Source organism: Leopardus geoffroyi, chromosome A2, assembly GCF_018350155.1.
Source record: "Leopardus geoffroyi isolate Oge1 chromosome A2, O.geoffroyi_Oge1_pat1.0, whole genome shotgun sequence".
NCBI classification, from domain to species: Eukaryota; Metazoa; Chordata; class Mammalia; order Carnivora; family Felidae; genus Leopardus; species Leopardus geoffroyi.
In genome coordinates this window covers 98,868,588-98,894,981 of record NC_059331.1, presented here as the reverse complement: position 1 = coordinate 98,894,981, position 26,394 = coordinate 98,868,588, and the positions used below count along the sequence as shown (strand labels likewise).

At 39.6% G+C, this 26,394-nt stretch overlaps 1 protein-coding gene across 1 annotated transcript in view; it reads left to right on the top strand.

Annotated features, from left to right (window-relative positions):
- PON2 (paraoxonase 2) overlaps positions 1 to 20,841 on the top strand; it is a 28,979-nt gene extending 8,138 nt beyond the window's left edge. The window contains exons 2-9 of the mRNA XM_045494847.1: positions 1,709 to 1,779; positions 8,085 to 8,140; positions 13,265 to 13,430; positions 13,967 to 14,093; positions 15,570 to 15,770; positions 18,619 to 18,700; positions 19,442 to 19,570; positions 20,207 to 20,841. Coding sequence (XP_045350803.1) covers positions 1,709 to 1,779; positions 8,085 to 8,140; positions 13,265 to 13,430; positions 13,967 to 14,093; positions 15,570 to 15,770; positions 18,619 to 18,700; positions 19,442 to 19,570; positions 20,207 to 20,365 — 991 coding nt within the window. The 3' untranslated portion in view covers positions 20,366 to 20,841. The remainder of the gene's footprint in view (positions 1 to 1,708; positions 1,780 to 8,084; positions 8,141 to 13,264; positions 13,431 to 13,966; positions 14,094 to 15,569; positions 15,771 to 18,618; positions 18,701 to 19,441; positions 19,571 to 20,206) is intronic.
- Positions 20,842 to 26,394: the final 5,553 nt, after the last annotated feature.

Here is a 26,394-nt window from a genome sequence, read left to right as displayed (position 1 = left end):
AATTCAATGAAGTCATTCAAGTAAATCACATAGAACAGTGGCGGACTCAGTGAGTTTTAACTGTTTTTATTATTGATTTTCTTTTACCACCCATGGCTATCAGCAGTGGCATTCCCATTATCACTCGTATTACTGCCACTCTACTACATTAGGCTAAGTATACATATTTTCTCTTTAAATCACTCCGGGGGTGGGGGGCCTGGGTGGCTCAGTCGGCTAGGCTTCTGACTCGATTTCGGCTCAGGTCATAATGGCATGGTTCCTAGGATTGAGCCCCTCCTGGGGCTCTGCGCTGACAGATTTCTCTCTCTCCCTTGTTCTCTCCTCTATTCTTGCTCTCACTGTCTCTCTGTCTCTCAAAATAGATAAACTTCAAAAAACATAAAATTAAATAAAAAATGAAAAATTTGATCCCTCCGGGGACTTGTAAATGTGAGATTTATTGTATTTTGTCTTGCTTTGTGTTAACATTGTATTTTATGTTTAATTTTCATTACACCTACATATTTTATATGTTTACTTTAGTTACTTTTAATTTTAATTTTCTATTTTATTTATATTTGATTCACTTTAATTTTTATAGCCTTATTGCTATATTGTTTCAAGAAATTTGAATACTATTTGAGGTACATGATTCAAAATAACAGACTGATGAACATTTTAATCAGAAACACTATATATGATATGAGTTGCCAAAATATATGGTTGCTACCACCTGTTGGTAATTCTGAGTTAGGTAGGCCTCGACTTTCTACCATGTTGCTGAGATCAGTAGACCTCCCCATATTTGGTGTCTAGAAGTCAGACGCTGTCAAGGGTATGAATGGAAGAGGGACAAGCAGCAACTTACCATTGTCGTCTCTTAAATGTGTGATATATGTGACCCACTTTGAAAAATGTCAGTCACCCTGCAAGCACTCTTAACATTTGTGACTGTAGAGAACAGAAAGAGAAGGGGAGAGAGTGAGCGAAGAGAAGGCAAAAAGCCTATATAGCATGTGGCTTCAAAAGAAGAACTCCCACACCTGTTTGCCCAAACTGCTTTGTGGCCTTCTCTGGTAGAGGGGGGACTGTTCATTACAGTTTGCCATTTTCTCATGATTTCTTCACTTTATTTTTTGCCAAACAGCAACAGCAAGTAGTTTTGCTGAGGTAATTGATGTTCTCAGAAGCTCTCACCTAATGAACACTGTGCGGTGATGGGATCTCCTCGACCCAGTTCTTGACAGCTGCTTGTAGGGTATCTTCTGTGTGCCTGGCTCTGGAAAACCCATCTTCTCTTGGCCTCCTGTCAGGCACCGTGTCACTTTGCAGAGGGTCTGAGCATTTTCCGGCTCCTCCGGGCCCTCGGTAGGAAGACAGGGCTGCTGGCTCCACATCTGGAGCTCTTCCCACAACACCAGAGCTGTCCGGAATGTGACCTGGTGCTGTGTTTATATTTGCACAGGAACTTGCATTACAAGTTTTATTTGTTGAGTTATTGGCTTTCTTTTATGATCCACATTCACACATACAACTTTGTGATACGCATTTTTATTTTAACTTCATTTCTGGTGCTCTTTAATGTCCCTACCCTTGTTTTTCTATCTTCTCTTTCATCTGCTTTAGATTTATGCTATGTTTTATGTATTGCTGTAAGCCTCTTTAAACCCTGTCTGCAACAAAGCAAGGAATACATAAACAGATAGATTTTTTTTTTTTTAAACAGGAATCGACTTAAAGCCTCCAGAGAAGTAGAATCCGTAGACCTTCCAAACTGCCACCTCATTAAAGGAATCGGTGAGTATGAGAAAATGCTTGTTATACTCCTTACATTGTTTGGCCAAAAACACGAAAAAACTCATTAGCAGTGTTTTGGCACACCACTAGCGTTCATCAGGGGAAAAATCACATTAAGTCAATGAAAACCTCTTTGGTCAGTCTTTTTTTTTTTTTAAATCTCATGCACCTGTATTTCTTTTGTCCCCCACTCTCACTGCAATTTGTTAATTATTTGTGTAATCCTATGTTTGTTGCTTGATTTCTTGGTTGTTTAGTGACTTTTCTGAACAAGTTTTATAAAGTTTATATTCTTCGCTGTGTGTGGCCCCTGGAATCTGTGCTCTGTCAGCCTAGAGGTCAGCTATGAAGGTGTCAGAAAAAAGAGAAGTTACAAAATGGAAAATGAAAATCTCTCAACAAAATCTCCATCCCACACAGAAATAACTCCAGAGATAAAGTTTTCCTTATCTTTCCTGATACTTCCAACTCAAATGCAAACAAATACATGCATATTTCACAAACGGCATCTTAATATAAGATTATATTCTGCAACCTGCTTTGTTCTCAGTGGAAGGTGAACAGCTTTCCACATCAACTCATGTAGACCTACCTCCTTCTTTTTACTGTTTGCACATACTGTGGTTTATTTAATCATTTCCTTCTTGATGCACATTTGGATGGTTGCAGTTTTTTGCAACCCCAAACAAATCAGTGAACGTCATTGTACATGTAGCTCTTGTATGTCTGTAGGATGACTTGTTGACGGTGAGATTGTTGTTCAGGGAGCAGACGTGTTTTAAGTTTTGATAGTCATTGCTAAATTGCCCTGGATTGGCATTGCTAATAAAGTACTTCATATCTATAACCACATTCACTACAGGCAGAGTTCACAGTGCTCTTTGAACAAAAACAAAGTAGTGATCCTTTTCTGGATCAGACACAAGGAGGCTTCATTTTCATGAAACCTATCAGTTTTCAGAGCAGCCTTCTGTACTTCAAAGTTTCTTTCCAGTTGTGTTATTCGCCTTCCCTTTCCGCATCTGTTTTTTATGTGCCCTGTGTCCTATTTTCCATTGTTGCTTTAGTCCACCTTCCTAGTTCTGTCTCCCTTGCCTGGACTCCGTGACTTCTTGCTCCTGGGGCTTCTCCTCTTTGTTGCCCTTACTGTTGCCCACACACTTAGCAGGAAGATACAAACTCAGTATCAAATACCACACGGGCAAGATCTGTGCTGGATAATGCAGACAGTTCTAGAAATAAGGTTGTCTGGAGTCCCAAGAAACTCAGCAACTGCATCCTGCCTTCTGGCTGCATTCATGAAGAGCCCCTTCAGAATGGCCACTAAGCAAAAGCCAGATGGCATCTGTGAGGGATGTTGTACAAGGTTGGGAGGGTGAGTGAGTGATCTCGAAGGTTACTCCTGCTACTGAGTTAATAATTGTCAAATTATTAAACAGCCCTTGGCCCTGTGGAGCCCACCTTCTGTGAATTCAAGTCCCAGAGTAGACAATAGGGCACAGCCAGACACATTCCAGGATGAACTGCCAAGTGTATTGCTGTTACAACTCACTGGGATGGAGGGCTCCTCAGAGAAAAACAAGCCCAAAGACATTTGTATTCTGAACAGGCGTCTGTCTGTGTTTGTGACCTTTATGTTGTGATGTGTGTGAGCTGCTGTCTGGAATTGGAAAGAATGAGGAAATATGTCACCTATGGCCCTTCTTGTGAAGTGTTTAATGCCTCTGAGGCACTTCAAAAGGCAACAGAGCGAAGACGATGAGTGATTAGAAGCACATTTGGGATACATTTTTAGATCTAATTAGAATTGTGCTTTTTTTCTTTCTATTTTTTTTTGTTTTTGTTTTTTTGTTTTTGTTTTTGTTTCTGTGGTTAGCACACACTGTATGAACATTTGTTGAATGCTATGTTGGTGATGCATAGTGGTTAATAATAGCATGTAGTTACTTGTTTTTAACAACAGTCACTTATTCAGTGGTCTTTGATTATAGGGAATAACAGTGTGCTGGGCATATACATGCCCATACAGGCAAAAGCAACTTCTTATGGTAGGCAACAAGGGTTGAAAGGTTCTCTTTGTCAGTTTCCACTTTGGGAAACAGTAGTAGCCACGCACTTGAAGCCAGCTATCCCTCCAAGAGGTAAGACCACTTTCCCTACACTTCCATCCCCATCAACACCCACACCCACACACACTATGGTGCTGCATTCACCGTGACTAGAAATGAACTCTTCGCAACTCTTGGGTGCTCTATACATATCATCTCATGTCTTTCTGTTTTAATAAATAATAATCACCTACCACATGCCATTCCAGATGTGTGCCTTCTGCGGGGGCACCAAGTAAGCTCACTATCCTATTTTTTGATTTTCCTTCCGATTGTATCTTACGGACAGAAACCAGGCTCTTACACACCCATGATTTGGCCTAATATCAACATCTAAATAATAAAAAATTATAATGACAGGCTCTAGTTAAGTCTATTTATAGAGACTTAAAAGCTTAAAACATTTTCTAAATGTCTTTGAAAATGCGGGCATTCAGAGTCCTGGACTAAAAGAAAATTTTGAATGGATTGTCTCTCTTGAGTTAATTAGTGGTTTTATACACTTGGCAATCAAGACCTTTACAATAAATGCTGCTGGGGAGATTTAAAAGAAAAAAAAGCATTAAAGTTGGTAGCCCTTGTAATCATTTACTTTATAGTCTACTATGAAAGGAAAACAAAATGTACACTACTGTGAGATAATAGATTTTTTTTCTTTTTTCTCTTCTGTATATAATAGATAAGGACCCAAGACTCAGAGACGTTTGGCAAATTCTCTTTGCAATATAGTATCTTTTCCCAGAGTGACTAACACACATACCTCCCTCACCAGTGAACCAAAAAAGTGGAGAAAAATAGTTACGTTACATATCGGATACTCTATTGGGAATGGCAAGGGCTGATTTGGTGTTATAAAGTTACACCTAGAGGAGAGGAGAGAGAAATTTATTCCCTTTTACATGGCAGTCCAATCCAAAGATAAGCAAATGGCCTAGGGTGATTAGATGGTTGTGCTCCATGTGGCTAATCTGGGACAAAGGTTGATGAAGCAACACGAGTCTCTTCAACATATTGCTGCTTTCTCCAACTGAGTCTCCAACTGGAGACTCCAACTCCAACTGTTGCCATTTCCCAACATGAAGGGATAGAAAGAAAATTTATGTGGATATTATTTTTAGCTTATTTTACCCAGATATTGCATACATATTGTACTCTCGCACCCTGTTAACCTGAACCTAGGCAAATGGCCACAAGTATCTCAAGAAAGGGTAGAAAATGTCCTTAGCTGGGTTGCCATGTGCCTGTAGCTGAAAAGGAAGATGGGGAATATGGATACTGGGGAGCAGTTAGCCATCTCTGACACAGATAATTACCAAAGATATAATAAAAAATAGATCAAAACCTGATATGCTAAGTAAGCTAGAAGACTTTCTAGAGCAAGAGGGTTTTGAAAGAGGTTTTAACAAAAAGTACCGAATATGGATTGGGGAAGATCTTGGTTGGAGGAATGGAAGCAGAACGTTTTGGGAAAAAGCTAACATGTGGAACTGACCACAGTCAAATTTACAAAGTAAAGTGTCTTTAGAGAGGAACCAGGGGATGGTTCTGACATAGAAAATTCATTCACTGCTACGTTGTATTTTCTTTTCTGTGTGCTTTTAAGTCAGAAGGAAAAGACTTGAGTCCCAGCTTCCCAGTTTGTGACCTTGAACAATTTGCTTAACTATTCAAAGGCTCTGTATTCTTTACTCTAAAGAAAGAGGTAATAATATTGCTTCCTAGGGATATAGAAATTGTGTGAAATAATGTATGTAAAGTCCTTGCGAGGAGTCTAGCCCTTGGTAAACACAATATCTAGTAGCTATTATTATTAGTACTAGTACTACTGCTATTACTGAATTCGAGGAGAAAAAAATTTCTCCAGTATTGACTGCGCTTACAGTAATCACACCCAAGAGGTGATAGGAAATGATAAAATCCTGTTGTAGTAATGGATATAGAAATGAAGACGGAGGGAGTAGATCTGGAAACTATTCTAAAGAAAGCTACAGATAAGACTTACTATTTTTTTTCTTGGAATTAGGTGATGGGATTGCACAAAGAAGTTATGATGTAGTTGAAATGAAAATACCTTTCACAAACATTGTTCTTTTCTTGATTACTAAAACGATACTATTATTTGTAGAAAATTTTAAACAAAGAAAAGTATAAAGAAGAAATGAAAATCATTCATAATCCTACCACCTAAAGAACCATTGTTAATTTTTTCTGTATATCCTTTCTTGTTCTATGTGCATAAGCATGTATATGTTGAAATTAAATTGTTTCAAGTAATTTTTCAAGAACGACAAATTTTATTTATTTATTTATTTTATTATTTTTAAAAAATTTTTAATGTTTACTTATTTTTGAGAGAGAGGAGCAGGGAGAGAGAGAGAGAGAGCGAGAGAGAGAGCAGGAGACACAGAATCCAAAGCAGGCTTCAGACTCTCAGCTGTCAGCACAGAGCCCAACGTGGGGCTCAAACCCACAAACTGTGAGACCTGAGCCGAAGTCAGATGCTTATCCAACTGAGCCACCCAGGCACCCCACAACAAATTTTATTTAATTGACTTCCTACTAAATGGGTCTAGAAAGCAAAACTTGGACTGACATGTGTATGTGAGTGTGTGTGTATGTTTGTGTTTGCATATACATACATGTGGCATAGAGTCCCCTGGTCCCTGCTCATTACCAGTTGAGAACCCTGGGATTAGAGTCTAGTGATTCTTAACTTTTTGGGGCTATTGAAGACCTTTTGTTCAACCTGCTGAAAGCCAAGGTTGATCCTTTTCATAGAATTTCTCAGCCATACATCCAGGTGCCATTTTGCATTGCATAGAATTTCAACCAGTTCATAGATTCTGGAACCCATTTGTGGCTCCTTAGGAATCCACAGACCAGGCTAAGAACTCCTCCATCATGCCATGCTTAAAGCATGTGTATGTGTGTGTGTGTGTATGCATATATATGTATATATGTGTGAGTGTGTGTATGCATATATATGTATATATGTGTGAGTGTGTGTGTGTATATATATACACTCACACATATATTATATATATATATATATATATATATACACATATATATATATGTATATATACACACACACACACACACACACACACTCACACATATATCTTCTTGCCAAGGAACAGGCATTGCATGTATTCATGATTGCAGTCTTGTTTACAAAGTGAAGTTCTTGGCATTTGTATTTTCTTTTGCTTTTCTCCACTGTGATAGAGCCGGCGACACTGGAGGCAACCAACCAAATGCAAACTCATGAATCAAAACCAAAATGGCTGCATAGATGCTGTTTGTTTTTGACAACCTAGAAATAATCTTGGAGAAATCCTTTGGAGAGGTCTTAAAGGGGAAGATTGGATTTTGTGGACTCAAAGAATGTGTCATGATTTGGCTTAATCTAAGCCATTTTTATTCCTCTTTTCTTGTGTTTGGGTCTATTATCTGTCTGCAGAATTTACACAGTGAGACCACTGGGAAGGTCTTATGTCTAATTATTTGCTGTGCTGTGTGGAGTGCACTGAAGACAATCAATAAACAATCAATAGTAATTGTAGCCTGCTCAGAGACAACTGTTAGAAGATTCAGCTGGCTTAGGTGCATGGTATTTTTCATTAATTTTCTTTTGCTAGTTGTTTTCTGTAGTTTAAAGCCTAAATTTAAAGATTAAATGGAAAGCTTTCTTTGCTTATGAGAACAAGCAGACATTGTTTTTAAAAGAGAGAATATATAATCCCAGGTGCTTTATCTCTGTTAATGAGAGAAATGTCTGTGTTTGCTTCAGATTGAATGAGCAGAGAAAGGGACAAGGATATTTGCATGGTTAAATGACTATGAGCCCTTCACTCTGAAAGTAATATTCCCCTGATGTCAATTACTTTTGTACAGACATCTGGATGTTTATCATAGGAGTGTACAGATGTCAGCTTTTTCTGTATTATATCTGGAAGTGTGGTGATTGCTTGACTTTGATTTGAGTAAACATAAAATATCTAACATTTAAAGTTAGAGGTTCATTGCAGGAAGGGATTTCGATGGATGTGTATTAAAGAGAGTGCTTCCTCAGAAAAAATTGGAACTATTCCTAAAAATTCAGGCACTGGTAAAGTAAAGAAAGTCCCTATTGTGCTGTATCTAACAAATAATGGAATTTGAACATAACGTTTATCTGTTTTCTTGGACTTCCAGAGGCTGGCGCAGATGATATTGACATACTTCCCAATGGTCTGGCTTTCTTTAGTGTGGTGAGTATCTCCTTCTTTCCCCAGTCTCAGTGGAGGATGTACAAGAGAGTTTGAGGAGGCCTACAGGACAGGAACTTGTTTTTTTAATTCCTCACTTTCAAAACTATGTTTTGAACAAAAAAGACCGTGTAAACGAGGTTTGGGAAAATGTCTTCAAGCTTATCTAAATGTAGAGATAAACAAGCCTTTGCCAGTTGATGAGCTGCTCTTTACGTGCCTACTGCATTGCACTAAAATATTCCAATGCAATCTGTGTTTCAGAAGTTTGTTATTAAAAAGGATATTTTGGGCATTATTACGGATATTCCATACTACATTATGTTCTTTTAAATATAGCATCCATCAGGGCGCCTGGGTGGCTCAGTCAGTTAAGCATCTGACTTCAGCTGAGGTCATGATATCACAGTCTGTGAGTTCCAGCCCCACGCCGGGCTCTGTGCTGACAGCTCAGCGCCTGGAGCTGCTTTGGATTCTGTGTCTCCCTCTCTCTCTGTGTCCCTCCCCTGCTCACGCTCTGTCTCTCTCTCTCTCAAAAATAAATAAACATTAAAAATATATAAATAAAATAAATAAATAAAGCATCTCTTTCCATTAGATCCTCCATTTTAAGCTTATACTCTTGCTGTTATTGTTTATTTTCAAACACTATACCAACTTTCCCAGACGAAGGCTTTTTTTCTTTTTCTAGTTTCTTTCTTTTTCCCACTGAATAGCCTGTCATAAGTGGAAAATAATCAACTGAGTTTATTTATAACCTTCACTTTTGCCTTCATTCCTAGAAGATGAAAAATAGTCACGTTTCTGGGTATACAGTAGAAAGTCTTTAAAATTGACTGTGTTCTGACCTTCACCAGTAGCCTCTAACTGGAAAACTTTGTAAGTGGGAGATGAGGAAGTTCTGATCACCCTTCTTCCCTGGCTTGGGTGCCAGTGACTGTCTGTGGCATTTTTGTGGGTTTGGTTTTTCTTGAGCAAGATGTATCAGATTAAAAACAATTTTTTTTAATGTTTATTTTTGAGAGAGAGAGAAAGAGAGAGAGACAGAGTTCAAGCAGAGGAGGGGCAGAGAGAGAGGGAGACACAGAATCCCAAGTAGGCTCCAGTCTCTGAACTGTCAGCACAGAGCCCGACGTGGGGCTTGAACCCACAAAGTGCGAGATCATGACCTGAGCTGAAGTCAGATGCTTAACCGACTGAGCCACCCAGGTGCCCCAAGACGTATCAGAATTTAAAGGCAGCCTGTAATGATTCTGTTCCCTCTCAGCATCCATCGTTTTCAGGCTCTGAGACTCAGATGTGGAAACCATAGAGGGACTTTCGAAGAGTCACAGCACTAATAAAACAGTTGTGAGAGGTATGGGAAAGCTGAGAGAACTTGGCTTAGAGGAGAATGAGGGTTAGAACACTCTTCAGGTTCCTGATAGGTTTTAGGTGAAAGACTGAACAGTTGGTTGTTACCACTGAGGGAAAAAAGAAACATTGTAGGCTTTGGCAGACACACTAATATTTATATGAAATTTTAAAAATACAGTTTCAAAAGACAAGTTTTATTTAATTACCTACACAGAATGAGTAAAATGATATTTCTAGTAGGTCTCTGGGTTGTTCGTTTGGAAGCACATGCTTGCACATATGTCTATAGGCTTAGGAGAAAACACTGGGATTCCTCATCAAAATTATTCATAACTACAGGCGCAAAAATCCTGAGGAAAGTAGAAAGCACTTGCTGAGGTGTGTGTGTGCGTGCGTGTGTGTGTGTGTATGTGTTTCTTTTTGGTTTTTGTTTTTTTTTTGTGTTTGTTGTTGGTGTTGGTTTTTGGTTTTTTGTTTTTTGTTTTGCAAAGGACGTGTTCTCAGAGATTTGTGTAATCCAGAACTCACCTGTTTCAAGATCTCAGCCCCCATAGGAATAAATCTGAATTAGGAGGAGTGAGGTCTCCAAGCGCATAAATCTATAGCCATTTTCACTAAGGGGCTTAGAATAGTCATAATGATCTTGTAGGCATGTCAACAGAATTTCTTCAGCTTTTTTGTCCTTCCTTGGTGATATGACTGTCTTTTCTTTTTTTCAAATTTAGAAATAATCCCACTTTACTGCTGTTTTTTAAATTACTCAGCATTGTCTCTACTATTTCCCAGAATGCACTTCTTTCTAAATGAGTAACGAGTAATGTGTACCTCATGGCAGCTGTTTGTTCTTCCTCCAAGCATGTTAGCCCATGTAACCCATCCTGTTCCACACTTTGCATAGCTGTGGGTTTGAGGGTGACCTCCAGCCCCACATCACCCTTACTGAAGAATTGTATGACACAGAATAGAATACAAAAAAGATTTAAATGACAATGTGAATGCACTTAACACTGCTGAACTCTACACTTAAAATGGTGAAAGTGATCAATTTTGGTACGTATATTTTGCTGCAAGTAAAAGTAAGTAAAACTTTTAAAAAGAGGAAAAAAACAGATTTATGTGATGGGCAATATTAAAATAATCATGAATAGTTATCACCATCCCTGCTTTCTGTGCATTGAAATCATGCTCTTGTTTATGGGACAGTGCTCCAAAATAGAAGTGGCACTCCCATGTAGCAATAGTACAATTCCAGTTTTTTGCTTGCTGAGCCTGCCAGCCTTGAAGTTAGAGCATTTTGATAGATTTTTTTTTTAATTGGGGAGAATTCCTGTTATGTTCAATTTTGTACACAAAGTGAGACTACATTTTTGTACACTGTTTTAAACTTGCATAAAATATGACTGAAAAGATTTGAAAGAGAAAAGACCTAGGTCATTTCAGTGGGTCCCCAGAAAACACTGAATAAAAATGCAACAGTTCATTCCTGCTTGAAGGATCCCAGAAAACTAGACATAGAAGGTAATTTCTCTGAAACCTACAGCAAACATCATTCTCAGTGGTGTAACATTACCACTGGTGCTACCTTCCCATAAATGTTTAAAAAAGGGACACAGCACCCCCAAATACTGTGACCATCAGTAATCTACTATAGCTCTTTTTATTATTTTTTTTAATTTGAAACAATTTTTTTAAGTTTATTTGCTTATCTGGAAAGAGAGCATACGTAAGTGAGGTAGAAGCAGAGAGAGAGAGAATCCCAAGCAGGTTCTGTGCTGTCAGTGCAGAGCCCACGGGGCTTGAACTCACAAACTGTGAGATCATGACATGAGCTGAAATCAAGAGCAGATGCTTTAACTGACTGAGCCACCCAGGCACCCCTCTACTAGAATTCTTTTTTTTTTTTTTTTTTAAATTTTTTTTCAACGTTTATTTATTTTTGGGACAGAGAGAGACAGAGCATGAACGGGGGAGGGGCAGAGAGAGAGGGAGACACAGAATCGGAAACAGGCTCCAGGCTCTGAGCCATCAGCCCAGAGCCTGACGCGGGGCTCGAACTCACGGACCGCGAGATCGTGACCTGGCCGAAGTCGGACGCTTAACCGACTGCGCCACCCAGGCGCCCCTACTAGAATTCTTAATAACCCAATAAAACAAGAAAATAATAGGAAGTAGAAAAAAAAGTCAAAACTGCCATAATTTTCAGACATTGTCATTACCTGCTTTTTAAACAATCCAAGAGATTCAACTAACAGACTGTTTGACCTAAGGGGAGAGAGAGTTCAATGAAATGGTTGGATCAGACTATTCAGAATGAACATGTAAAACTCCTCGCCTTCTCATGCACTAGGAAAAAACAAATAGAAAATGCAATAGTCATAAAAATAAAAATAATGTTCCATTCAGAATAGCAACTTAATTTTCAAATTTTATACAGGAAAATAAATGAGCTATATATATACATATATATATATATATATATATATATATATATATAGTCATGTATATATGTATGTTATAAACAAAGCTATAGAGATTAAAAAGTGGTATATTGGTACAGGAATAGGCATGAGTCCCCAAACAGATCAATATATAAAGAGGGGTCTAGTACACGATAAAGGCGATAGTTGCAATCAGTGGGAAAAGGACGAACTACCTGCCAGGCACTGCTCCAGGCCCTGGGATCTAGCAGCAAACAAAGGAGGCAAAGTCCTGGCTCATGTTCCAATGGGGAGAGAATGAATATGTGTCAGATGTAGTAGTACTTTTACAAGAAATAAAGGAAGGTGGGGCAGTGGAGAGGGACAGCCATGCTGAGGGTGTGGTCAGGCTGCCATTTATGTACGTGTAAAAATGTATCTATGTCAAATGGCAATAAGTGACCTTTGACAACAGAGATAAAGAATCTAGGAGCCTTAGGTATCTGGTGGGGGGCGGGGGGTAGCGTTCCTAGGCAGAGGGAGCAATGGATATAAAGGCCCTGAGGCGAGAATGTGCCTGGTTTGTTCAAAGACCATCAGGGAAGCCAGTGTGGCCAATAGGAGATGGGAGCAGAGACCTAGAGTGTTTGTGGTCGAGGAACGTGTAGGAGGGTGAGCAGGGCAGATCATACAGGGTCTTTAGTAAATCATAAGAACGTCCACTTTTTAATCTGAGTGAGATGGAGTTTTGGTCAGAGGCATGACATCCTTGGGATAATTTGGATGCTGATGGGAGACCAGTCTTCCATAGGGAAAAGCCAGAAAAAAGCAGAAAGGGCAGTTGTGAGACTGTTGCCACAATTGCAGTGGTGGTTTGGGCCAAAGCAGTCACGGAAAAGGTCAGGAGGAATGTTCACATCTTTATGAAGGGATATATTTTCAAGGTAAAGTCAACAGGATTTCCTGACAGATTGGATCTGGGGTGTGAGACAAGGAGGGGAGTCTTGACTGCAGCCATTCACCAAGACTTCAGTCCATATGTAAACTTTCACTTCTCCCATCCTCAACTCTGCCTGGTATCTTCCGGGCCACCAACTTTGTGGTTATCCACTTAAGAGACTATACCCCTGGTCTTGTGCCTCAACTCAGAAAAATCATTTCTTGTTCGTCTTGCAGCTCACCAGCCCCCAATTCCTATTTTTCCTATTGTCTCCTCTCTGCTTTCTTGCCATTTGTAGCTTTAATACCACCACCTTTAATCAAAGGATCTATTTATCTTTTATTTATACTGCCCATTTTAGCCCGTAAACACACTTAAGCCTCTATATTTAACTTTTTCCTCTGTTTTGAAAAGGGTTTAAAATGTCCAGGACTCCACAGCTTTTCCCCAGATAAGCCTGGAGGGATACTAATGATGGATCTAAAAGAAGAAAACCCGAGGGCACTGGAATTAAGAATCAGCCGTGGGTTCAATTTGGCTTCGTTTAATCCACATGGTATCAGCACTTTCATAGACCGCGGTAAGAGCTGATGAGCTACCCACATTAAGAAACTTATCATGGTTTGCAAATGACTGTGGAACATAGATTTGGATCATTTCTATAGTAAGAGAAGAACAATTAACTCATGAATTATTTCTGTATTCTTCATACAAATAAGTTGATCATTTGCCTCTCCAGCTAGCAGCAACTTAGGCTACATTTGAAATTTCTAACAGTTAACACCTGAGAGAATGTTTAGATTTCATAACCTTTTTCACAGACCTATGATTATTGCATTAAAAGAGAGCTATATTTCTGAATTAAACTATAAACAGATTATTCATGAATTCTGTATATGGAGTGGGAAACACTCTTTCTTAAAGGTCAGGGGACCAACGATCAGAAATAACACCAGCCAGACAGTGATGGGAAAGAAGGGGAAGAAGAATGATGTTAGGTCGTCTAACAGTTTATACATTCAACCTTTCCTCGCCTGTGGTATTTAAATGTCAGTGTCTGCCCAGAGGTCCTATGGTTATGTCTTGTAAATTAACTCTGTTCTTTCAATTCTTTAGATGACACAGTTTATCTCTTTGTTGTAAACCACCCAGAATTTAAGAATACAGTGGAAATTTTTAAATTTGAAGAAGAAGAAAATTCTCTTTTGCACCTAAAAACAATCAAACATGAACTTCTTCCAAGGTACTCAGTCCCTTTGTTCATTCTCCGATTTATCTCTGGCATTTCCGTATATTCCCCACGATGGTCCTTCTCAGCCTTGAGAAGAGGTAAAATACACGTATATATACGCATACATAAATATGTGCGTGTGTAGCTTCCTTGTAGAGCAGGGAAAGTCATTGGCACTCATAATAATCAGTGCTCTGTGAGGATTCCCTTGAGAAATGATAAAACACTGGATTACAGGGGAGATGCTCTTCAGGGCCATCTTGGGAGTAGAAGACAAACCTCACTGTTTTTCCTGCTGTCACCTTCCATTTCAGATGACTCATCATCCAAATACTAATAGTTGTCCTGCCAAGGAGGAGTGGCCTGGTTTAAATGAAGTCTGTGTGCTTTGTATGGGACTGATACAATGTGCTTTCACAGGGGTAGTGCTAGCTGTGGGCTAATGGCTCCACAGAACTGGAGGGGTACAGACTGGAAGTGCATCGCTCCTACTTCCCGAAGATACAGCCAGTTGATAATGTGGCCAAAAGAGAATCATGTGTATCATCCCAGCTCAGCGTGCCTTAGCCTACTGCTTCTTTTAAGTCTGAACTTGATGCATATTTTTAATTTCTCCATCCCTGTCTAGGACTTATGCATGGAACTTCCAATCATTCTTCCAAAAATGCACCTCATGATAAGTAGGAGCATAAGTACTGTCCAGGCAGCCTCTGTATCACGGTACTCTTTCAGAAAGAGGGGACTCACCTACCCTGTAGCTCTGTTTTCCATTTAACAAAGAAGAAAGAGGCTCTTTCAGAAATTTTTGCATAGGGTAATTGGAATTTAAATTTAATAACACCCTTGCCTAACTAGTTTTAAAAATGTAATTGTTTTTCGCGTATAAATCTCTCACCTGAAGCATTTTACTATGGCAGTTTCATCATCCGCCTCTCTGCAAGTGTTTATCGAGTGCTCACTAGTCTCGTCAGGTCAGCTTTGTGAGTCAGGTAGAAATTGAACAGTCGGCCTTTACTTTGACTAATCACTAGGCAGAGCAATACAGGAAAATCTAGCAACTGAGTAAATGGAAGCTAGGTAAATGTTATTGATGGCCTAACCAGCTCACCAGCCAATGAGGTTCTACCCAGCTCTGTACCATAGACAGCCGTGTCCTTTCATACTGTTGTTAAACCCTACATTTCTTGCTGTCAAAAAACATACCCTGTTGGCACCAAGTTCTCTTTTCTTTTATAATAGTCCTGCCATAATTGCTAAATGACCTGTCTTCAGATTACCTGTTATCATACAAAACTGTTCTCTGAAAAAATGATATTATAGTAGATTGCATGTGACTACAGCCATTTGATTTTAGCTGAGCTTTTCCTGGGAAGGCTCGTACCAAAAAGTTTGAAGCACATATTATGTACACCTTCTAGAGACTTAATCTTTAGTATGGAGACCAACTGGCTTGTTATTTTCTCTCACACATTATTTTTTCTCTTTCAGTGTGAATGATATCATAGCTGTTGGACCGGCACATTTCTATGCCACCAATGACCACTATTTCTCTGATCCTTTCTTAAAGTATTTGGAAACATACTTGAACTTACACTGGGCAAATGTTGTTTACTACAGTCCAGATGAAGTTAAAGTGGTAGCAGAAGGGTTTGATGCAGCAAATGGGATCAATATTTCACCTGATAAAAAGTATGATTCTTTATTAGAGTATCTTCATTTCTCCTTAGTCGTGGTGCTGGGCCAAATTCTTCACTTTGCTTTTGTTTTTTCCCTAGTGTAAAAAGCTTTCTTGATATTATTTCGGTGTATGGTATATGTATGTATATTATATACATATGTGTGTGTGTGTGTGTGTGTGTGTGTGTGTATTATGTGTTTACATACAGTATCTAAATTTTGGTATATATCATTGTAGAACTTAATTTTATAAATGCATATTTTTATGGAGTGGGACCATATTTACATAAACATATTAAAGTATGAGGTATGTGTTTCCTTTAAATAAATACGTCTTTGTTTTATTGGCTGTATATTATTCCATTATAGGCATGATCCTAAACTGATTAAACCAATTATCTGTTAATGGATATGCAGGAGGCTTTTTCTCCGTTGTTTTTTTTTTTTTTTTTTTTTAAATAAAAAGTACTTTGTATTTCTCATTTAACACTGAAGCTTCTCCAGCTATTTTTTTAAGTATTTATTTTATAGCTTATTTATTTATTTTGAGAGAGAGAATAAGCATGAGTGGGCGGGGCGGGGCAGGGCAGAGAGAGGGAGAGAGAGAGAGAGAATCCCAAGCAGGCTGCACTTTGTCAGCATTCCTCCAGATATTTTTTTTTTTTAATTTTTATTTATTTTTTTTTCAACGTTTATTTATTTTTGGGACGGAGAGAGACAGAGCATGAATGGGGGAGGCGCAGAGAGAGAGGGAGACACAGAATCGGAAACAGGCTCCAGGCTCTGAGCCATCAGCCCAGAGCCCGACGCGGGGCTCGAACTCACAGACCGCGAGATCGTGACTTGGCTGAAGTCGGACGCTTAACCGACTGCGCCACCCAGGCGCCCCACTCCAGATATTTTTAAGGAACAGCCCCCTAAGTGAGCATTACAGCAAGATCCACCTTCAGGTTTGGGGATGATACAGAGAGACCTGGGTTCAAATGCCAGCTGGGCACTGGCTAAATGTAGTGCTATGAACCCTTCCTCTTTCCACATTTGTACAAGTGTTTCTATAGAACAAACCCCTCAGAATAGAACCACTTACTCAAGGAGTGATCCCTTTAAATGTTACCTTGTATAGATTTTGCCAAATCGCCCCCCCCACACCGAGTTATCTCACTGTTTCTATATGTCCAACCATCGTATACAGAAAGGATATTAAGTTTTATTAACTTTCCCATTTACTCCCTGAGCACACTGAACAATTTACTACAAATATAACAGGAAAGAAATTTGGCATTCCTTGGCAACTAAAATGTCATTTTTCATGACACAATTTCTGCTTTTGATTACAGAAAATGAATGTGGAATCATTGTAACTCTCCTGTGAAATCTGTTGTTCTCCCCAACTCTTATCTTTCCATTATGAGAATCAGACTTTCCAGCACCCAAGCTACAAACAATACTGATAAAAGAGGATTCAGCTCTAACTCCTTCTCCTTCACCTTCCTATCCACTGGGGCTTCTGCCCTCATTCGAGTCCCCTTTTCTTTCCCTCTGACACCTGCCTGGTTTAGGTTCTCAGCCTCTCTGGCTAGCGTATTAGACTTCCTTCCAACTTGTTTTCAGTCTACTTCCATTTTTTGCATTGTTGTTAGTTTTGTTGTTCTGTATTCCGTTAGCCTTTGAGGCCCTCCAAGAGAGGGGGCTCTGTGTGCTTCCTCTTTGACTTCTCCTGCTGAGCACTGCCAGGTGCAGATCAAATGCACAGTACTTGTTGAATGGAACTGACCATTTGTTATTATGCCACTTTGTTATTCTAAAAATTCAGAGGGACCCAATTGCTTATCAAATCAAGGCAAGCTAAAGGGTTAGACTTTCTTTAATAGGCGAGCTTCAACTTCGCTTTTCAACTGTTTTCATACTTTCCCTGCTTTAGACAAAGAACTCATTATTTTGCAAATATGCCTCTCTCCTTCTTGCCCCTGTGCCTTTGCTCACATGTTTTCTGCCTAGAAGGTGCTTTGTCCTCATTTCCTCAAATCCGGTCTCTCCTTCCATATCCACTGCAGATGCATTTCCTTTGTGAAGCCTCCTATGTTCTCAGGAGTTAGATATTTCTTCAGTCTCTAGACCTGAAATATTTTTCACGGTACCGATCATGTTGTATTATTTGTTTAATGTGTACAAACCAGTCTGATCATCCCCACATGCTATGAACTTTTTAGGAAGAGTCTGCCTCTTCTTTATGTCTGTCACAATACTGAGTTCATGGCTTTACACAAGATAATTGCTCAATAGAACAGTTGCCATGGAACAGTCAATTCAACGAGTAAAATTACCGTAAAGGAGTCCATTAATTCACCGTCCTTAGATGTAGACGGATTGTTCTGAATAGATACTTATCTCTCACTCTGAAAATTCTCAATATGCTAATAAATATTTTATCGAATGTGAATGACTATTAATAAATAATAAAGTGTGTCCTGCTTTGTATATTTCTACATGAAAATGACACCTAGAAATATCAAATTATATTGTGGGATGTAAAAACTTTTTTCTGGAAGTCAAACATTTGTTTTGTTGTCCTTTCGGCAGCAAATATCACAGATTTTATATTCAAGATAATGTCCTGTATTATTTTCCCCCTTACAAACCTTTCAAAAAATAATTTAAGCAATTCCGGGATTGTTTGTAGCAACAATGAATTGATTTTGAAAGCGTACTTTTTAAATAAAAATTGACCTTTATCAAGTAGTCCCTGAGGGCCCATCATTGATTAACTTCTTGGCAGGTTATTAAGACTTATTCTTCCATACTGTGTTAACGAAGCTTTATACTGGCACAGAACTCTAACTAGTGTGTCCTTTCTGTGAAGGTACATCTACGTTGCTGATATACTGGCTCATGAAATTCATGTTTTGGAAAAACACCCTAATATGAACTTAACTCAATTGAAGGTAAAATACTTATTTTACATATAATAAGTAGACCTTAATCTATTACAGTTTGTAATTACATAGTTATACTCTATTGCCACAATGCTTCACTTAGAAGAGACTATGATGCCAGTGTTGCCATTCTGGGTTTTTAAATATTTCCTGCCTAAACCAGGCAAGTCTCCTGTCCCCAGCAATCACAAGGACTGAGTGATTACACGCAGCAGAGGGTTGGGAGTGATATTTGCATCAGATTTAGAGCCCATTCCGTGCAGTACTGGTAGTACCCAATGAATTCCAATAAGAATTTTCACAATTGAAAAGACTAATAGACGGATTCCACAATGAAGATTTATGCACATTGTCAGCTCTTTCAATAATAAATGAAGGGAGAAATTGGGTTCCACACCATTATTATTTTCTTCCTGCTTGACAACACATATTTTAGATTGATTAAGAATTTCCTATTTTGCTTTGAATGAGTTCCTAGAGCTAACTGATCATTGTGCATCTTTTAAGGGAGAAGGAGTCCATTTTTTAGAGAGATGGATTATCGCCCTAACTTTCTTAATTTCAGGGAAGATGAAAAGTGACTCTAAGCCAGTTTATTAAATTTATTTTAGGCAATATTGGTGCTAAAAGGGTGGAAGCAGGGAGCTGTGTATAATTTTCCCACGTGTAAAGAGGTGAGAAAGGTTAGCCCTAAATTATTTAATCAAGTTTCTCATGTCATTTAGATATTGACGTTTTTTCATTTGGAAGGTACTCAAGTTGGATACACTAGTGGATAATTTATCTATTGATCCTTCCTCGGGGGACATCTTCGTAGGCTGTCATCCTAATGGCCAGAAGCTCTTCGTTTATGACCCAAACAATCCTCCGTCATCAGAGGTTTTTCATATTTTTTAAACCTTAATTTTTCAACTTTAATGACTCAAGTCCTTTTGAACTAATAATACAGTAAACTGTCACAGGGATGGTTTGTTTAGCCCTTTTAAACCAATAATTCAATAAACTTATGCAGTGATTTTCTAAGTGCTGTAAGCCAATAATTGGCAGAATTTCACTTATTCAAATACTTTCAGAAAGATAATCTTTTGATGTACTAAATTACGGTGGAAACTGGTCAAAAGGCATTTTCTATAAAGACATGTGCCCTCCTTGTGTGGTATACTGGCAATTTCAAATACCTAGCTTATTGTCAGCTCACCCCATGACATGACTTCTGTTCCTGCTAAAGTAGTGCGAAAGTACTCACATTGGTGTGGAAATATTTCCATTAATGCTCAATTACTATAATAACAGTAAATCCTGTGTTGGCATGCGCAACTAAACGGTTTAAGAAAGTACTTTCTTTGAAGGTTTAAAAAAAGTATTTTCACTTAAACATTAAAAAGATTGGTAACTGCTGTTTTCAACAGCATGTCCTCTTAATCATTGTGTCATTGTGGAAGACAGGGATTATTGGTGATTGAGTGACATGGGTGTATGGCGGTTCCGTATTAATCTTTTGTATCCCCTGAATAGGTTCTCCGCATCCAGAATATTCTATCTGAGAAGCCTACCGTGACTACTGTTTATGCCAACAATGGATCTGTTCTCCAGGGAAGTTCCGTGGCCTCAGTATATGATAGAAAGTTGCTCATAGGCACTTTATACCACAGAGCCCTATACTGCGAACTCTAAATTGTACTTTTGGGATACAAGTGTGCTAACTTCTTTTAACAATTAAGTTTCTATGAATTGCTAATTCTGTGGGGATTTAACCATGAAAAGTGGACCCAGAAATGTATGACACGTATAGTTAATTTTATTTTAGCAAGGAAAGCCCCCTTCAGTTCTGATAGCACTTTTAAAATAAAAGGAAAAGGGACAGTGTTTAAAACTGCTGAGTAAAGGAGAGAGAACACAGCTGCTTCCAGTCAACTGGATACACTGAACAAAATAAGCCTCATCTCTCTGCCTGCCAACTGCCAGAGCATGCGTTCCACTGAAAACAGGGTAGACTGCATTTCCTTAAAATGTGAGTGACCTCAGCTCCAACAGTGTGACCACTGTGACTGTTCAGAACTACTGATAGATAACATTAGGATGTTTTCTACTTACATCTTTGTATACTATTAACAAGTTGGGAGTTAGATTAAAGGCTAACTGAAATCCAAGTTTTGCCTGTTGTTTAATTCTCAAGGCATGTCTGCAGGAGGAGAATGGGAAAGTGGCCGCTTCCTTATGGGGTTTCCTTGGGATCAGCAAGCATGGCAACATTAATTTCTTTCATTGAAAGCTGAATGTAAATGAGCTCCTTCTTTGAATAAAATGGAACAAAGAATTAACTAAATATTGCAGCTGGAATTCTCAGTGAGTATGGAGTATTTCATCAGCTCTCTTCTTTAATGGGAGCACACCTGCCTACAAAGGAGAGATGAGAAGTTGGAGCTGGCAGGTCATGGCACCTCCCCATTTGAACACCACTGTGAACTTCACTGGGAGAGATGAAGTCAGCCGTCCAGGGCCAGCCACACGGTCAGCCCTAGAAATGCTAGGGACAGGACCGAGGGTGTCTGCCTCCCAGAGGAAAGTTCTTTCCACTCACTAAATGTCCGGTTCAAATCATCTTAAGCCTTGGAGAGAGACTTACATGTGTTTCTACCCACTGTACCCTACCAAGGCACTTTGCCTCTCATACTTTTTTCCCATTGTCAGCATCATTATCATCAAACTATTTGGCAGTTACTTAAATTTGGCAGACAATGCACCAACAATTGTATGTGCATTATCTCATTGAGTCCTGATTACAGTCCTGAGGGAGTAGGTATTGTTATTACATAACTATTAACATTTCACAGGTGTTCAAGGTCATACACCTAGTGAGGGGTGGCTCCCCATCTATTTCTGATGCCAGAGGCTGTACTGCAGGAAGAAATAGAAATGTTACCCACTACAGGAAGCTACTGCCACAGAACTAATGAGGATCTCCTTATTTACTCATTTACCTATTGTACAGTTTCTTCTGTTTTTTTTTTTTTTAGGTATCAATTTGAGTTATACTTCTTAATGAATCTTTTAATGACTTTTATTTTTTTTAAGTTTATTTATTTATTTTGAGAGAGCAAGAGAGCAAGCACAAACTGGGGAGGGGCAGAGAGAAGGAGAGACAGAATCCCAAGCAGGCTCTGGGCCATCAGTGCAGAGCCCAAGGTAGGGCTCGAACTCACAAACTGTGAGATCATGATTCAAGCTGATATCAAGAGTCAGATGCTTAACCAACTGAGTCACCCAGGTGCCCCTTAATGACTTAAATGTAAACTGCAGAACTATTCTTAACCTTGGCCTCTGTCTACTTGACCTGTGTTTTTATTTACATTTTATTTTATTTTATTTTATTTTATTTTATTTATTTTTTTTTTCAACGTTTATTTATTTTTGGGACAGAGAGAGACAGAGCATGAATGGGGGAGGTGCAGAGAGAGAGGGAGACACAGAATCGGAAACAGGCTCCAGGCTCCGAGCCATCAGCCCAGAGCCCGACGCGGGGCTCGAACTCACGGACCGAGAGATCGTGACCTGGCTGAAGTCGGACGCTTAACCGACTGCGCCACCCAGGCGCCCCTTATTTACATTTTAAAGTAGTCTCTTACGTATAATGGAACTAATTCATGCTAAAATAATGATTGTTTTCATTATCCATAAGAAAAAAAAATAAGTCAACAGATGAATAAAGCAAGATTAAATATTGTTCACTAGATATCCAAAACCAAGAAGCATATGTTTTGGATGATAACAGTGACTATCTAAAAATATACATTCATGAAGAGTAGAATAGTGTAGGCATAAAATATACTTGTTTTCTGTTGTATTTGTTAGAAGTCTTATTTGGACGAAAGTAAATATAATTGAATAAGCTCGTGTATTATTTATCTTAGAAATACAAAGAGAATTTTTAAAATAAATTCCATTTTGGCCTGTGTGGGCCAAGGATTTTGTTTTATCTAATCACAAAGGCTGCATTTATATATGGTAATCTTACTGTGATCATAGATTGAGTTTAACAGTTTGGTGGGTTATTAAGAAGCCGTCATTCAAAAAGAGTGAAACTGCAATTAGGATATGTCACCACTAGGTGGATCCAGGGCCCATAGGAGTCCGAGTGTTTTCATTCTTTTTAATCTGACATCCTGTGCTGTGACAATAGGTATCATTTTGGTTTTTCACAAAACCTGAGCTCTTTTTCAACAGCTAAATGTGAATGTGAACACCTAATACACGAACAAGGGAAATTAAATATAAGCGGTGATACAGTGCTTTTTTTCTCATTGTATATATGGATTAATTATGATTAACTCCTCTAAGGAGTTTTTTTTTTTTTTGGTTTTTTTTTTTGTGTGTGTGTTTTTTTTTGTTTTGTTTTGTTTTTGTGTGTTTTTTTTGTGTTTTTTTTTTTTTTTTTTTTAAGTTTTTTAAACTTTGATTTGCTCAGTTTGAATCCCATCCTGGATTCACAACTTAACTAGGCTGGTGAATGTCTATCCGGCAAAGCAATGAAAAATTAAACAGCACCCACCACTAAACTGTGCATTTCCTCCTCTCTTTAGCTACTCAATAATTGTCATTCCTCACTCGGCTTTTCCACAGAGGGATTTCTTTTTTTTTTTCTTAATGTTTATTTATTTTTGAGAAAGAGACAGAGTGCAAACGAGAGGCACAGAGAGAGAGGGAGATGCAAAATCTGAAGCAGGTTCCAGGCTCTGAGCTGTCAGCATGCACAGAGCATGACTTGGGGCTCAAACTCACCAACCGTGAGATCATGACCAGAGCCAAAATTGGACGCCTAATGGACTGAGCCACCCGGGTGCCCCTTCACGGAAGGATTTCTGAGTGTGGAAGAAGGGTTGAGAGAACCCCAACAGCTCTCTTGGTTTTCTGCTCCTGGTTTTGAGGATTTTTATTCCATAAAGCAGAAGGCAGGGAAGAGGAGAAAAAAAGCCTAATTTTTATTATTGCAAAGAGGATAACTTTCAGTTCACTCAAAAAAGTTTTTTAATACATGGAATGGCGTGGTGTACCCTACCTCCTGTCTCTAGGACCTGTAATATAATAAATTGTTTCTCTGTCTTCTCTTGTGGCCACACTTGGCTGACCACTTCATAAAAGAATATGAAACAATTGATTTACTTTGCCTCTTTTTCTTTCCCCTTCCCCTTCCCTCCCTCCTATCTTTTCTGTCGTCCTTCCCTTCTTCCCTCCTAAAAATATATCCCCCCCCCCCCGCCGCCGCCACCCACCACCAACCCTGAATGTAAGCCCCTTGAAGGCAAGGATATCGTGTCCACAATATGTCTTCAGTGCTAAGCAGGTGTAAGGCTCATCAGATACTACTCAATGTGAACGACAAGAAATGTTCCTTGTCTCCAATCTCCCACAAGTTAAATTCAATGGAGGTGAACACACCATTCCAGAGCACAAGTTAAATTGAGTGGATGTGAATACATCTGGTGTTCCATCACAGCACAGTGTTACATGTGACCTGTAATTCTTTGAAACAAATGTTCACATTGACGTGGGAAGCAGTAGGAATAGCAGCACCCCCACATCCTGTTTGTTCATGAATTTCATCCAAAATATGGGTCATTTGTTTTCATAGACATTTCTTCTTACATGTCAAAGATCAAGCTGATATAAAAAGGTACACATTGAGAAGTCTCTTCCTGTCCCATCTGCTCCATTTACAGGAACCAATTTATTAGTTTCTCATGTATATCTTTCCAACTTTTTATTATTTTTTTTTTAATTTTTTTTTCAACGTTTATTTATTTTTGGGACAGAGAGAGACAGAGCATGAACGGGGGAGGGGCAGAGAGAGAGGGAGACACAGAACCGGAAACAGGCTCCAGGCTCTGAGCCATCAGCCCAGAGCCCGACGCGGGGCTCGAACTCACAGACCGCGAGATCATGACCTGGCTGAAGTCGGACGCTTAACCGACTGCGCCACCCAGGCGCCCCAAGACTTGCATGCATTCTTGTGTCACACGTATTGACCCCTCAACTTGGGGAGCATTCTTTTCTTTCTCTCTCACCTCCTAAATCCTTATGAAAACACCATTAAATTTTTCCTCAGTTTGGACTCTTAAAATTAATCATCTTAAAAATAATTATCTTATTCATACAACACTAGACGTTACAGCACTCCTTCAGGATAGCCCTTCTTCCACAGCTTTGACAGAAGCAGCACCATGATTGGCACAGGCTCTGCAGCCAACTGCCTGACTGCCGTTCACCAGCTGTGTGACCTAGGGCAAGTTACACAGCCACTCTGTGCTGTAGTTTTCTCACCTATTACACTGGGATAATGTTAACAGCCTCAGAGATTGTCCAGAGAATTAAAATAGTTAACAAAGGTAAAGTACTAAGTTCAATGCAAGGCACATAGTAGGTGCAGCATAAGTGGTAGCATTGTTATTCATACCATAATTATGTATGGTACCATAATTCATGCTGTAATCATGTGTCCCATAGATCAGGGACCAACTTTTATTTTCTTAACATCTCCAGTTCTGGTAAATCTTGTTCTCAGTTGAACTCAATAGAGCCATTCTTTCTTTCTTTTTCTTTTTTTTTTTTTTTAAATTTTTTTAATGTTTATTTATCTTTGAGAGAGAGCGCGAGAGAGCAGGGAATAGCAGAGAGAAAGGGAGACACAGAATCTGAAGCAGGGTCCAGGCTCCCAGCTGTCCGCCCAGAGCCCGACGCGGGGCTCGAACTCAGGAACCGTGAGATCATGACCTGAGCCGAAATCGGAAGCGCAACCGACTGAGCCACGCAGGCGCCCCTAGAGCCATTATTTCTTTCTCTTGGTAAATAAAAACAGATTACGCTCAAAGATGCACTTTTTTGCTCTGTCCTAACGCCTACGAAAGTCTTCCCCAGCTCCAGCCAGCCCCTCTCCTTCCAACCTAATCTTCATTACAAGAGGGGAAAATTCATTCCTCTCGTGGCAGGAACTCAAGACCCAGCAGAAAGAAGAATCAAGGAGTCTTTTGAAAGGCTAACTTCCCAAAGTAACTCTTTTTCCCTTCTCCACTTTGGGCATCTTCTTGTTACCGATTTATTTCTTTTCCTTCACTTCTGATGTTCTTTATCCCATCAATGATGGGGATACGGACAGTCACAAATCCACCCAGTCACAAACGGAACTGCGCACCCACCATATTCAGCATTCTGAGACAGGGCACAAAGGCCAGGAAATAAGGCCCGGTGCCCCAAACCCTGGAGAAGGGTGAGTTAAAGCTCATCGCTTCGATATCTTCGCGTATCGCTCCGTCCAGTGTCTCGGGATCAATTCTCCAGCTCATCTTGACTTCCCGAAACGCGAACTTTCGGCTGTGAACTCAGTTCCCCGCCTTGCCCCGACCCTTCATTCCGTTCGAGTTGCTGAGGGAGAATTCCGCTGCTTTTAGCAGCAAACTCCCTCTATCGTCCCGCCGAAGGGTGTGTTCTTGCCGAAGCTGCACCCCAGACTCCCTCCTGCACGTGCAGCCTTGAAGACAAGAGGGAATCCCCGCGAGCAAAGGTCTCCTTGGACCTGGCCCTTGGAGACGACCGTGAAGCCAGGGCGGCAGGGCGTGGCGGGGCTGCGAGACCCAGACCTGGACCTCGGCCACGCGGGCAGGCAGCGCACTTGAGGCGGGCGGGGCGGGCACCAGCCAGGGGGCGGGGCC